We start from the raw sequence: 14065 nt of genomic DNA, 5'->3' as shown, positions 1-14065 counted from the left end.
TTATGGACTTAATATTTGATGAATTATATATAACCATTAGCTGGATAGTGATTAACATGATCTTATGATCCTAGTTATATTCACTTATGTGTTGTTATAGAAACCTACCCTTTGTTGGGATGGAGAAGTGAGCTTGTATAATATTAACACTATCAAATACAAGTTTGTAACTTTTTTAAATGTAGCATTTCTCTAACATATGTAGAAGCTAAATTATGTTTTATAACCTTTAATCCAGCCGGAATAAAGAAACCAAGATGTTAGTTAAACTTCTGTTATAAAAGAAGTTTCAAGTTTAATATTTGAAGAATCAATTAAAATCTAAACAGGACCACATTTTCATATTTGTGATAGGAGGGTTGCAGTTGCAAAATTATTTGGTTATCAAATGACAAAGATAAATATATATGTAAAAGATCTCTTTGTTACAAGTTCACTTCTCTATCATCAAACAAGGGTAAGCTTTATCTTTACCCATCAATTTAAACGTAGTAGGTTAACTACGTGTGTGTGTATAAAGAAAAAAAAAGGTGATTGGTTATTAATTGGGGGTGGACCCTAAGTTTTGAGCCTTGGAGGCGTTAACCACATAGCGCCAGCGGGGATGGAAGAACATATCGCTGGAGGGTGTTGTGGTATGGTGAAGCCCTTGTGTTGGCAAAACGTGGTCTAAGACTAAGTGTTATAAAGAGTTGAGGATGCAATTTAACACCCAAAGTTATTACACAAAAGAAAAGGGCATGCTCCATCCCTTTAGCCCGCCAACACTTAAACACTGAAATGCGCAACTTTAGCGTGACCAAGGTTTTCTCCAACCAATCAAATTATTCACTTATATCTTTTCATATATATAAAAGATTTAATATATTTTGTTTAATTTTTTAATTCAATTAACTTATTACACGATTTTTAGTAAAAAGTTAATGCACATCCCCATGTCTAACTAACGGTAGTGACAACACTTTTGAATGTACCAAACGCCCCCTAGTCACTTATGCAATATCCAAACTAGGGCTGCTCACGAACCGAGTCGAACCGAACCGAACGCAGGCTTGCTCATATTTGGTTTGGTTTTAAAGCTAGCTGAACTGAGCGGTTTGAATTTTAAAAAACAGGTGATATTTTTATGCTTGAACTTGGTTTGGTTTGAAACCGAACGGCTTGCTTTGGCTTGGTTTTGTACAAAGTTTTTAATTTAAAAATTTTAAAGGTAAAAAGTATCATTAATTCAAGACTTTCAACTCCAAAATGTCTAAACTTCCAACCCTAAAATGTCTAAAACACAAATTAATAAGAAAACATATATAAAACGAGCAGCTTGAGTTTAAAATTGAACTTTAAAGTCAACACAAAATAGAGAAATTTCAAAAACTTTAAAAAATACTTTATTTTTATATATATACATAAAGTATATATATAAAAATAATAAATAAAAAATAATTCAAGCAAAAACGAACAGAATCGAACCGAGCGAGGCTTTGCTCGTGTTTGGTTTGTTTTCAAACCAGACCGAGCCGAACGACTCATTTTCAAACCGAGCCGAAACCAAACGAGTATTTTTCAAACAATTTTCAGGCGAGCAGCAAGGACGAGCAGTTTCGACAGCCTTGATCCAAACACCCATATTACCTTCATCCTATCTTCTTTTCCCCCCTAACCTGCAACAAACAAACATTTATTTTCTCACTTCAATCTTCTCCAATTCCGTAACTTTCACATTAATCATGTTATCTTTCTCAACCCCCAACTCAACCTTAATCCACAAACCTCAATCCAACCCCAAATCACCCAATTCAATCCATCTAAAACCCAAATCACTCCAATTACCATCCACCCTTAACGAATTAAACCAAACCCATGAACAAATTGAACACCCAATACCCAAATTCAAGTGGGTTCAAATTGATATCAACGAATTGAATGATGATCAGCGGAACCGTATATCAAGATTGCCCAAGAAGCTAACCAACCGGTGCAGAGCTTTATTGAAACAATTGATTTGTTTTTCGCCCGAGACAAGTAGTGGTATTAGTATAGAAATGGTGTTGTGTTCTTGGGTTAGGAGTATGAAGCCTAGTAGAGCTGATTGGCTTGTTGTTTTGAAAGAATTGGAGAATGTGAATCACCCGTTGCGGTTCGAGGTATCCGTTTTTCGAGTTCTGTAGTTAATTTGACCCGTTTAGGAAACGGGTGGGCAAACACCGAACCATAACCGAAAACCAAACTGAAAAAGTTAACCAACGGTTAAGGGCTGTTCAAAAAGCCGCGGGCTCGTGGCTCGCTCGATAAAAGCTCGAATAAAACTATCTAAAAAAACTTGATTTGAAACAACCCGAGCTGAGTTGGCTCATTTTTGTAACCGAGCCAAAATCGACCATGGCTCAGCTCGGGACATGGCTTGGCTCGTTGGCTCGATCTTAGGCACGCTTAACTTTTAAATCGAGCTCAAGCCTAGTTGAGTTGCCTCGTTTATTTCGAGCTCGGGCTCAAAACCACCCTGGCTCGACTCGAGCTCGACTCGTGAACAGCCCTTCAAAATCGACTCGAGCTCGACTTATGGTTAACTGAATTTGTTTAACCGACCATTTGGTTATGGTTTAGGGGTGCAAACGAGGCTCGACCTCGATAAGTGAAGCTCGGGCTCGGGCTCGTTTATTAAACGAGCTTAATTTTAGGCTCGAGCTTGGGCTCGATCGAGCTTTTTAACGAGCCGATCTCGAGTAGCTCACGAGCAGCTCGCTCGTTTGCACCCCTAATGGTTATTGTTATTTGTTTATGTGTGGCTATAACCGAAACTGTAATAAACCTTTTATGTTTGTATATATAATTCTCCGTTTCTAGCTCCGGGCATTTAAATTTATGATGCAACTGTTTGTAACATTTGGAACACCGTAACGCATATTTTAGCTAAGAGACTTCATAATTGAGCTTGGAACACAATAGCCAAACCATTTTAATTGGAGCGAAGGAAACAAAAATACATTGGACAATTAAGCGTCCAACTAACCGAACTTAACCAAAACCAATGGTTAACCGGCCATACGGTTATGGCTATGGTTAAGCAATCTTTCATAAACTAAGCTCGGTTATGATTAAGCCCCCATAACGGATTAGAGATAAATAGGGAATTAGGGATTGATAGGATTGGAATCTTATATGTAATTTTCCAAACTTCTAGATGCATATACAAAATTTTATATATAATTTTTTAAATAAGTATAAATTTACAAATACTTCAAAGATTTTGACCAAAGTTTGAAAATTTTTGACCAATTTGACCCGGTTTTGACCAACTACTGATTATTGTCACCGGTTAGCTGAAGTTCATATATAATTTTTCAAATACTTTAAATAGATTTTCACCAAATATGACCGATTTTGACTGGAATTTGACCAATTTTCATTTGTTTTCATTGATTTTGACTGACTTTGACCGACTACCGATTAGTTGAAACTTAATTAGTAAATCACGGATGACAGACTAATGCCAATTTTTACAACACTGCATTTTGGAGAGAATTTAATTGATTTCTGTTGCAAGTTTTATATAATTTTTTAATAAGTATAAATTTACAAATAATTCAAAGATTTTGACCAAAATTTGAAAAATTTTGACCAATTTGACCCGGTTTTGACCAACTACTGATTATTGTCACCAATTAGCTGAAGTTCATATATAATTTTTACAAATACTTAAGATTTTCACCAAATATGACCGATTTTGACTGAAATTTGACCAATTTTCATTTGTTTTCATCGATTTGACTGACTTTGACCGACTACCAATTAGTTGAAACTTAATCAGTAAATCATGGATGACAGACTAATGCCGATTTTTACAACACTGCATTTTGGGGAGAATTTATTTCATTTCTGTTGCATTTTTTTATATAACTTTCTTGTAGGTGGCTGAATTTGCACTACTTGAAGAATCATTTGAACCTAATATTCGCGATTACACAAAGATAATTCACGGTTATGCGAAACAAAGTCGATTACAAGAAGCTGAAAACACACTGCAAGCCATGAAGAACAGAGGGTTTGAATGTGATCAAGTGACTTTAACAGCTTTGATCCACATGTACAGTAAAGCCGGTAACTTTAATCTTGCAAAAGACACGTTCGAAGAAATGAAGCTTCTCAGGATTCCGTTGGATAACCGGGCTTACGGGTCAATGGTCATGGCATACATACGAGCTGGAATGTTGACCGAAGCAGAAAAGTTACTTAGAGAAATGGAATCTCAACAAGTTTACGCAAAAAGTGAAGTTTATAAAGCGATGTTGCGTGCATATTCGATTCGCAGTGATAGTTTAGGAGCTCAAAGAATATTTGATGCGATTCAGATCGCGGGTATTATTCCTGATGCAAAAATATGCGCGGTTCTTATTAACGCGTATGTAACTGCGGGTCAAAGTCAAGAAGCGTGCGTCGCGTTTGAGAATATGAGGAAAGCTGGGATTTTGCCTAATGATAAGTGTGTAGGTTTGATGTTGGATGCTTATCAGAAGGATAATAAGCTTAAGGAGGTGTTGGATTTTTTGATGGATTTGGAGAGAGACGGGATAATGATCGGGAAAGAAGGTTCGGAGAAGTTGGCTCGTTGGTTTAAAGAGTTGGGCGTCGTGGAAGAAGTCGAGCGCGTTCTGAGAGATTATGATTCGACGGTAACTTTACAAAATGGCAAATGATTTTGAAGTTTATGATAACTTTGCGTATACTTGGAGGAAGGCGAAATCGAGCATCATTGTATGTAATCCCTCGCACTCGCTTATTAATTATTATCGCTCCCTCGTGTATAGTCGTGACTAGGGGTATTCTTCGGGTTTTGGTTTCTCGGGTTGGGTTCCTCGAGTTTGAGAAATGTAACTCTAGAATTGAAATCCCCTGATCTCTCCCAGGTTCTTCGGGTTGGGTTAATCGGGATTTGAGTATATGACTTATAAACCTAAAAAGATTAAAATGATAAAATTAAAGCAACATTATCATCTTCACTTGTAACGTAAATTAGTAAATACTAAACCGACATAATCCTAAAATACAATCATTATCATCCTTGTCGTCCGTGTCCTCGCAGTAGTTCAAAGTGTTGTATGCATCAAATGATAAGTTTTGAAACTGTCATATAAAAGCTGTGTTTGATGGTTTGATGTGTGTAATTATATAATTATCAATATTTAAACATTTATAAAAAAATTTATAATTTTACTATATATATAAAGATGAACTTTGGTGCTGCAAGTGGATGCGGCACCGTATTGGTTGACGAATTTTGTTTTTTAAGTTCAGTTACCATAATAAACGTAATGTAAACCGACCAAAATTCAATTTTTTTTTTTGTTTTAGTTTCTGCATCATAACTAACCTGAAAGAAACTGACCGAGTTCGTGTAGACTCGCTGCCTTATTCAAAGCCCGTGACTGATAACACTCAGATTTTACCAATGCACAAGTTTACGACCCCCCCCCCCCCACCCCATAAAAAGGTCGTTGGTCCACCTCAATTTGTATATTATTTTGTTTTTTTGTTCTTGTACCGTAACTTACGTAATCAAAACCGACTGAATTCATGTCAAGTTACCGCCTCAATGCTCGGGAATCGGGACCGACAACGCTTGGGTTTTTACCACGCTCGGGTTTGCCAACCAAATAAACGTCGTCTTTAATATTTTGTTTTCTATGTTAATGCTTATATGCTAATTTGACGAATTATTTTTTTGGGTTTTAACGCTCAAATTTTCCAATAGTGTCTATATCGTGACGAACACAGCCGATAGTCGATGCTGACTGAATTCGTGTCGACTAATCGTCGTAACGCTCAGGTTTTACAAACGCCTGTTTTTCAACGATGGGGTTTTGTCAACTGCCGCCGGTTAGAAAAACTAGTTATATAACAAAATGCAACAGAAGCATAATCACACCTTCATGTATTAATTCTTTAAATATATAAACAATTAATAAGTTAACAAGAATTTTTAAAAAAAAATCAGTAATCATTAATCAAGACAACTTGAGAAATAAAACCCAGAAATTAAATGGATAAAGAGATTCAAAGGTCAAACTCCTGGTCAAATTCATCATCTTATATCCTATCATGTGGTGGTAAACTTGGAGCATCTGAAGACCCTGTGTTCTGCCTTTGCAAAAGCTCCCTAGCACGCTCATGAAGATCACTAGAGCTACCACGGCCACCTACGTGTTGAGGTGGAGTTGAAGTGTCGCAACCACCGCAATGAATGGGAGCCATTTGTCGTGCCGATGATTGCATGGACCCTGCAGAAGAATGCATCATTGGATCAAAAAGTACTGATAAATCGTAGTTAGCCGGTAAAGATGAGGTGATTGGGAGACTGGTGATGGAAAATCCGGCTGACGGAGTTGGTGGCTGAGGTTGTAGAGGTGGCGGAGGAGGCGTTGGAACCTCTAGACTTGCTAGATGGCCTTGAAGATAAGAGAGCTCAGCTTGTAAATTCACGACCTGTGTAAATTGATAAAATTACTACAAAATTGTAATTAACAAATAAATAGTTGGTTGTAGCTTTATTAAGGTAAAAAAAAGGATTAAAGTATGATAGATGTAATTTTCCTTTTTAGTACTTTTGTGGTGGCTTCTAGTGTCTTGCTAGTTTTATCTTTTAATAAAAATTGACGTTCGAAAATATACATACATAAAATAGTGGTTGGATCAAATAGAAACAAGTTTTATCGTACGAAACATATGAATTGAAGAAAATTAAGATAGATGCGATGATATTTTCGTAATTACTCCTAATAGAGCAATTACGCTATAACAAGATAAAATAAAGTAAATTATTGTTATAGCGCGATAATTACGAAAATTTCACAAAGCAATTTTATCTCTTCACTTTGTATTGTTTGTGTAAAACAAAAATAACCACATGCAGTAAAAATACCACCAACAACAAAGTTGTTAGCAGAATCTAAGGGATATTGTTTGTATAATAAAATAATATGTTATCTCACCCCTGTATATACACACTAAAAGAACTTTATTGATAAAATAACATGTAACAAGTATTTGCTAATTTAAAAAGTCTTAAAAAGAGTTTAAATGAGGGAAGTTGTTCCTTGGAAGCAATAGAAAACTAGACTAAAAGCAACATATTTGAAATTCTCAATATGTTGATTGTACTCTTCACTCAAATCGCATTCCATTCTATTCCCATCAAATTTTCTCAAAGCATTTTATGCATGGGGGTGATTGGTATAATAAGCTATTTACTTCCACACCACAATTACTATGTTTCATGATAATTTTATCTTTAAAATACATTAACTGTAAAAACAATATACAATTAAGAGAGAATAAAATAGCCCAAACATATATAGTTTTGCTAAAGATGTAAAATAATCAAGACAATCTCGAGCTCAATCCGATAGCTCGATGAGATTTTATGAGGCTTGAACTCTACTCAAGGAGGATTCAAATTTGATTCGAACAACATCGAGTATTCATATAAAAATTTTTGTTAACCAAATGTATGTAAAACTTATATTATAATTAACATTTTCGTATAAGTCTAGAATATTTAGTGATAACATCAAATGTAAGTTACATACTGATATGTGTGTGGACTGTTGAGCTTAATTCTTTAAATTCTAAGACCCGATAGAATTAATTTGATAAGAACTCAGCTCAAACTAACTCCAGTTCGAAAAGCCTTGTCACTTAATCCTAGCTAATTTTAGAACTTCGTTTCTTCACAGCCATAAAGATAAAACATGACTTTCACATGTCACTCAGTAAGTTTTTTTAAATAATAATTATCAACTAAATCTTTTACATAGTGAAGAAAATTTATTAGACAATACACTATTAGCAACAATAAATCAAGTGTATATGCATGTGTAGATAAAGCTAAAAGAAATAATAAATTATTAATAATAAAGTAGAATAATATGAAATAATATTTAAAAGAGTATTGACCTTAAAAGACAATACATGGGTAGCAAAAAGACCGACCAATTCCTGAGAACCAAAAACAGAACAAGCTTCAATGTAACAAAGGAAGCATTGTAGCCCCCAATAGTTGTCATAGACCAGAACCAAACAACCAATTTATTAATGAAAAAACTAATCCCCTTTTAAAAAACTAAAGATGTTTTACAAGTAATTTTAACACTAAAATAATCAAACCTTTTCATTAATATTAGCAACATCACCCTTTACACTTGTTCATGTTTTCCCCGTTGCACCTCTCACTTTCTTGCACAAATACATATACATGTACACACATATATCCACAGACAGCTAATTTATCATTTTTTATATACTATTTTTTTAATGCATATTATTGATGCATATTAGCTTTTAATGTAATGAATAATATGCTTAGCAAGTAACCGTTGTTTTAAAATCATTGTCACGTTGGTTACTATTTTGCAAAGTTATCCCCTTTGAAGATATATTAATGGTGAATTGGATTTTAATAATCTCAATTTAATGCAGTTGGCCGATAATATTCCTAAGTTAAAAAACAGCTGTCACCGATCCCAACTTTCACACAATTTGTTTTCATTGGACCTCTGATAACTTAACGACGTAAAGTTTTTTCCAAATTTCTAATTGATGTTTTAGGGCTTTCGATCGGAATGAGGATGCGAATCGATTAATGTAAAACTTACCTTGAAACAATGGTCTAAACAACTTGATTTTTGTTAACTAAAAGTTTACACACCGAAATTGAAGCATCCTTTAGTCATTTGGACCACCATTTGGAGGTAAGTTTTACATCAACCGATTCGTATCCTCATTCCAAACGAAAGCCCTAAAACATCAAGTTGAAATTTGGAAAAAACTTACGCCATTAAGTTTTTTTTAACAGGGGTCCAATGAAAACAAACAGTTTGAAAGTTGAAACCGGTGACAACTATTTTCTAAGTTTGAATTATTATCAACAACTGCATTAAGTTGGGATTATCAAAATCCAATTTGCCTATATTAACTAATACATGCGCGTATTTGAAAAACATTTAGTTATCACAAGTAAAACCTTAAACCCTTGGAATGAAAATAGTGCCTAATATTACCTTAACTAAAGCAAGAAAACTATAATCGATATTTATCTAACAAAACATACCATATTTTGTTAAAATAAGTCTATAAATACACAATTCAGATATAAATATATTCGAATTACTAGTGTAATTTGTTAATGATATCAATAATCTCTACACATCACATTTTGCAATTATACCGAACCGTTAAATTAAACAAAAGCCAAACCGTTAATAACAGTTTGATTTGATTCGGCTTTAATTTCGACGGTTTGCTTTTGGTTTACGACAATATTAAAATGTTACTAACTGTTTAACCTAAAACCGCAAAACCAACGCCATAGTCCCATAATTAGTTTAATGCTTGTTTCCCGCATACAATATATAAGGGTTCCAACGAAAACCACCAAATTAATCACTAAAAACTAAATATAAGTATAAGTAGTGTAAGTAACGAATGGAACCTGATGTTGCAAGGCAAAGAGATGAGCAACGCAACCATGGACCGGGTCTCGAACCCTAGCTTGAGCTTCATAACAAATGGTCACCACCGCATCAAGCCGCTTGTGGACCGGGATACTTAACAAGAGCTTCGACACATTACTTGCTCCGAACACCTTATGCACCGTTGCAAAATGCGCTGCACCTTGTTCCGAATCAAAATATGGCGCGAATATGCAACCGGCCACACACTGTCTTCTCAAGAACTTGCATGCTCCACATGGCCCACCACCACCACCGCCGCCGCCGCCGCCGGTGCTACTTCCGGCACCACTCGTTGTTTTGAAATATGAATGGCACGTGGTTATTAATTAGGGCTTGATATATGTATATATATGTATTGGTGTGTTTTAAATAATATAGGAAGTTTAAGACTTTAAAGGCACGAATTAATAGAAGAAGCAAACATCCAAATAAGATTGTTTGCGTGAAGCAAACATATGATATATAGCTTCTAAACGAAACTCTCACTCTCACACATAGATACATGCACTCATGTCTATATGTATATTTGTATGAAGCTTAAGGTACATGTATTTGTATATATGTGACCACATATGACTTTCTCCGTGTCTCAATATATGTAGTATATGTATTGGAAAAGCTGGAAAGGTGTGTGTATGTAAAGTGGCGAAGCTAGAAATTTTTTTTTGCGGGTTCGAGATTTTTCGATACTCTATTTTTGTCCGCTACCAAAGCTTTCGGGCTTGATGGGTCGGGTCAGTCATTCAGCCAAATAAAAAAAACGCAATATCGTTATTATAACAAATTCCCAGTATATCATAAAAACGAGACAGACTAGCTGGAGAAAACGGTATCGTTGTCTCTCTCTAAAATTCAAGTTTTTGTTTTTTCGACGGGGAATGGTGAAATGTTTCGGAAGATTTCGTGATATTGGGTTCGCTCACTAGAAAAGAATAGGTTCGCTCGTTAAATCGCACTTATAAGTTATATATAAAACCGAAAATTGACTGGGTTCGGCCGAACCTGGAGAAAGAGGTGTGTGTGGCTCCACCATTGTGTATGTATGCATATAGGATGCAGGGTCAACCAACTTATATAGGGTGTAATGTAACGTATATTACGGTTTTTGATCGAGTCCTATGAAATTTTTAATGCAAATCGACTCCAAGTTTTGGAACTTACTAGTAAAAGATCAAACTATATTACATGTTGAAATTGGAAGTAAAAAAATAGTGTATATGGTTCCTTAAGGTATTTATAATATGCTCAATTTAAATAAATATTGAATAGTATGTACATTACTTTTGCGTGTTCACAACTCACAATTACCTAAATCTAGTGGGTTGACCCGTCGCGATGCAGTGGCGTTTAGACGACAATTATCTCTCGCGGTGCGGCGTCCTCATTACGTCTCAACACATTATTAATCCAACGACAAAAAACATATGCTTCTCTTTCAAAAATATATATAAATGAAACTCCTAAAATTCTACGTGTGGCGATGTGGTCGCTCCCCCTTTTATGGAAGCCACTAGATTGCTTGATTTTTAAATGGAGGCATCTCAATGATTTAACCAAAATTCATGTGTATGGGTCTTACCAAAACCCGATAGCTCTTAAACGGGTTATAACATCTCATTAAATTAAAAATTAATCTTACCAATTATTTGATATGAAAATCCTATAAAATAGGGATATAGTAAAATTTAATATCCAATTTAAAAAGAAAATGATATTATTTTATAATTAATAAACAATTTTATAGTAAAAAAACATAAGCAGGTCATAGGTCACAAAATCCAGATAGCTTTTAAACGTGTTATAACATATCATTTATTTATGAAACTCTTTCATCATCAAACCCTAAGTATATTATTAACTTTCTTACAATAAAGAAAATTAATTCTTACAATAAAGAAAATTAAAATCCAAAAAATAAATATTAAAAAACGAAAAATGTAAAACAACCATTCTCTCAAGCCATCCGATTGCTTTATTTGTAAATGAAGGCTTCTCACGCATTTGAACCGAATTCACGGGTAAAGGTCTAACCAAACCCAGATAGCTCTTAAACGGGTTATAACATCTCATTATATTCAAAAATAATCTCATCAAATATTTGATATGAAAATCCTATAAAATAGGAATATACTAAAAATTAATATCCTAATTTATTTAAAAAAAAGATATTATTTATAATTAAGAAACAATTTTATAATAAAGAAAATAAACGGGTAATGGGTATCACCAAACCCAGATAGCTTTTAAACTGGATTATAACATATTATTTATTTGTGAAACCATTTCATCATCAAACCTCAAGTACATTAATTATTAACTTTCTTATAATAAATAAAATTAAAATCAAAATATACATATTTAAATATTAAAAACGAATAATGTAAAACAACCCCCGTAATACGGGGATAAAATCTAGTCTAATAATATTTGAGAATTGTTTTATCATTTGCTGTATGTAATTTTATAATGACAATGCATGTAATAATTGGTTATTGCACGTATATAAATTTGTGATTATATATCTAATCACAAATTGCATATATAAATTAACAAGGACACTTTTAAATTACCTTATATGTAAAATATGGTTGTTTTCATATTTTGTTTGGAGTTCATAAAATTCATATTCTTATTATTTTTTTGAGTTGTTAAGGATCCAAATATTATCAAATACATCATGTACATATACTTTGGCCAATTAGAATACTTTGTAAAATATAATAATGATCCAGGTGAAGGTTTGACTATATGTCACTATTTTGATCAACATGCTTTTGGTATGATATATTCTGTGTGCTAATAATAATAAGATGAAGTTGTAATTCAAACGCAATCTACTTAGCTGACTTTCATGATTTAGTTTTAATTATTAATTAACTTATAAATTAATTGTCTATAAATTCGATATGTTTGCTTATCACTTTAACCGACAAAAGTGTTGGAAGCCAAGGATTCAGTGGTCATCAGGTTCCTGGAAACATTTCTAAGGTACACCTCTCATTTGACAATTATCATACTGTAACCGGTTTCGACCTGAATATTAGGGTTGAAACCGGGTTAGGAACCTCTCATTTGAAACCAGTTTTAAACTGGTTAGCGAACCAATCAAAAACCGGAACCAGTTAATTTGGAATCAAATAGATCTTTTTTCACGTGAAAACCGGCTTGGAACGGAACAAGTTTGAACCTTTGTACATGATTTTTTTTTGTTAATTTTTAGCTCTCATGATCATCTTATAAGAGCATAGTTAAATGCTATTAGAAAATAATCAGTTGTCGGGTTGTTATTTATATCCCATTTAATAAACAAGTCGTGTTCATGTAAACATATTTCACCAGTTTATTTAAATGGATTGTGTTTTGGTTGTTCTGTTTAATCAATTTAATTAATTAGGCTGGTTGTGTTTAGTGTGACCAATCTTCACCCTTAATATATTTTTATCGATGATGGTGAGTTGCCTTTCTATCTAAACTTAGGTATTCGGTAGTAACAATAGGGGTTGGCCTTTTATCATAGTCGTTGTTGGTTATCGCGTCTTATCCATATTCCAAACTTGTCGCTTAGTCATAGAGGAGAGATGCTATACACTGACTCGTTTCTTTTGTCATTCAGTCTTTTCACTTCGCATGGGGGAATGAAGACCTTGCCCTTACCCCAATATCATCAACCGGAAATTTGAGACCAAAATGATAGCCTAAGGTTGCGCCTAGCGAGAACCTCCATCGCCTTTAGTGAGATTCTTTCGTAAAAAATAAAATATATATATGTTAGAAATTTTTATTATTTTAACCCTTGACAAAAATAGGGGTGTTCATTGGATGGGTTTTTGACTTGCTTGGTTTCAAACCGGATAACGAACACCTCTAAAAATACCCCTAATAAGTACTACAAGATAACATTAGAGGTACATTAAAAGACACCGTCAAACTTTTGCCTAATATATGACAATATATAATAATATACAAGAATAAGAATAGTTCCTCTAATTCAAGGACCATTGAAAAAACATAGTTATTTGGATGAATTAAGGGTGATATTCTATATATAAACATATGTAGTAGGCGTTTTTTTAATTAAAAAAACATATTTTGGTAAAAATAAAAATACATTTTTATTTATACCCGAAGAGCTCGTGATCATTAGTAATATAGTGAAATAGAATGTGATAGTTTTTAGTTTATACAATTTATCAGTATTTTATTAAAAAAACACATTTTGGTATTTATACCGGAAGAGCTCGTGATCATCAGTAACATAGTGAAATAGAATGTGATAGCTTTTGGTTTATACAATTTAACAATATTTAATTAAAAAAAACATATTTTGGTAAAAATAAAAATACATTTTTATTTATTCCGGAAGAGCTCGTGATCATCCGTAACATAATGAGATAGAATTTGATAGTTTTTGTTTATATAGTTTCTCAGTATTTAAAAGGATACATGTGCCATTTTGAAATAGTTATGAAAGTATGAGTTGATGTGACATTATTATCCCAAGATGCCAACATTGAATCTTGTTGATTTATTTGTCTTAAAAAAACCAGAAAAAAAAAAAAGAA

General features: G+C 33.5%; 1 protein-coding gene and 1 pseudogene across 2 annotated transcripts; one reads left to right on the top strand and one right to left on the bottom strand.

Annotated features, from left to right (window-relative positions):
* The first annotated feature begins 1723 nt into the window (after nt 1-1723).
* LOC143612333 (pentatricopeptide repeat-containing protein At1g01970-like) lies at nt 1724-4720 on the top strand. Its single transcript, XM_077086347.1, has 2 exons — nt 1724-2141; nt 3906-4720. Exons 1-2 carry the CDS (start codon nt 1725-1727, stop codon nt 4689-4691), a joined length of 1203 nt encoding a protein of 400 aa, XP_076942462.1. The 5' UTR covers nt 1724; the 3' UTR covers nt 4692-4720.
* Nucleotides 4721-6081: 1361 nt separating this feature from the next.
* LOC143611194 (LOB domain-containing protein 30 pseudogene) lies at nt 6082-9814 on the bottom strand (annotated as a pseudogene). Its single transcript, XR_013149730.1, has 2 exons — nt 9482-9814; nt 6082-6477 (listed from the first exon to the last, which is right to left on the bottom strand). The product of XR_013149730.1 is annotated as an LOB domain-containing protein 30 pseudogene (transcript).
* Between the last annotated feature and the right edge of the window lie 4251 nt (nt 9815-14065).

This window comes from Bidens hawaiensis, unplaced genomic scaffold (assembly GCF_021521415.1).
Source record: "Bidens hawaiensis isolate Kalapana, Puna unplaced genomic scaffold, B.hawaiensis_p1.1 tig00002236_1, whole genome shotgun sequence".
In the NCBI taxonomy this organism is placed as follows: domain Eukaryota; kingdom Viridiplantae; phylum Streptophyta; class Magnoliopsida; order Asterales; family Asteraceae; genus Bidens; species Bidens hawaiensis.
This window is presented reverse-complemented; position numbering and strand designations above follow the sequence as displayed.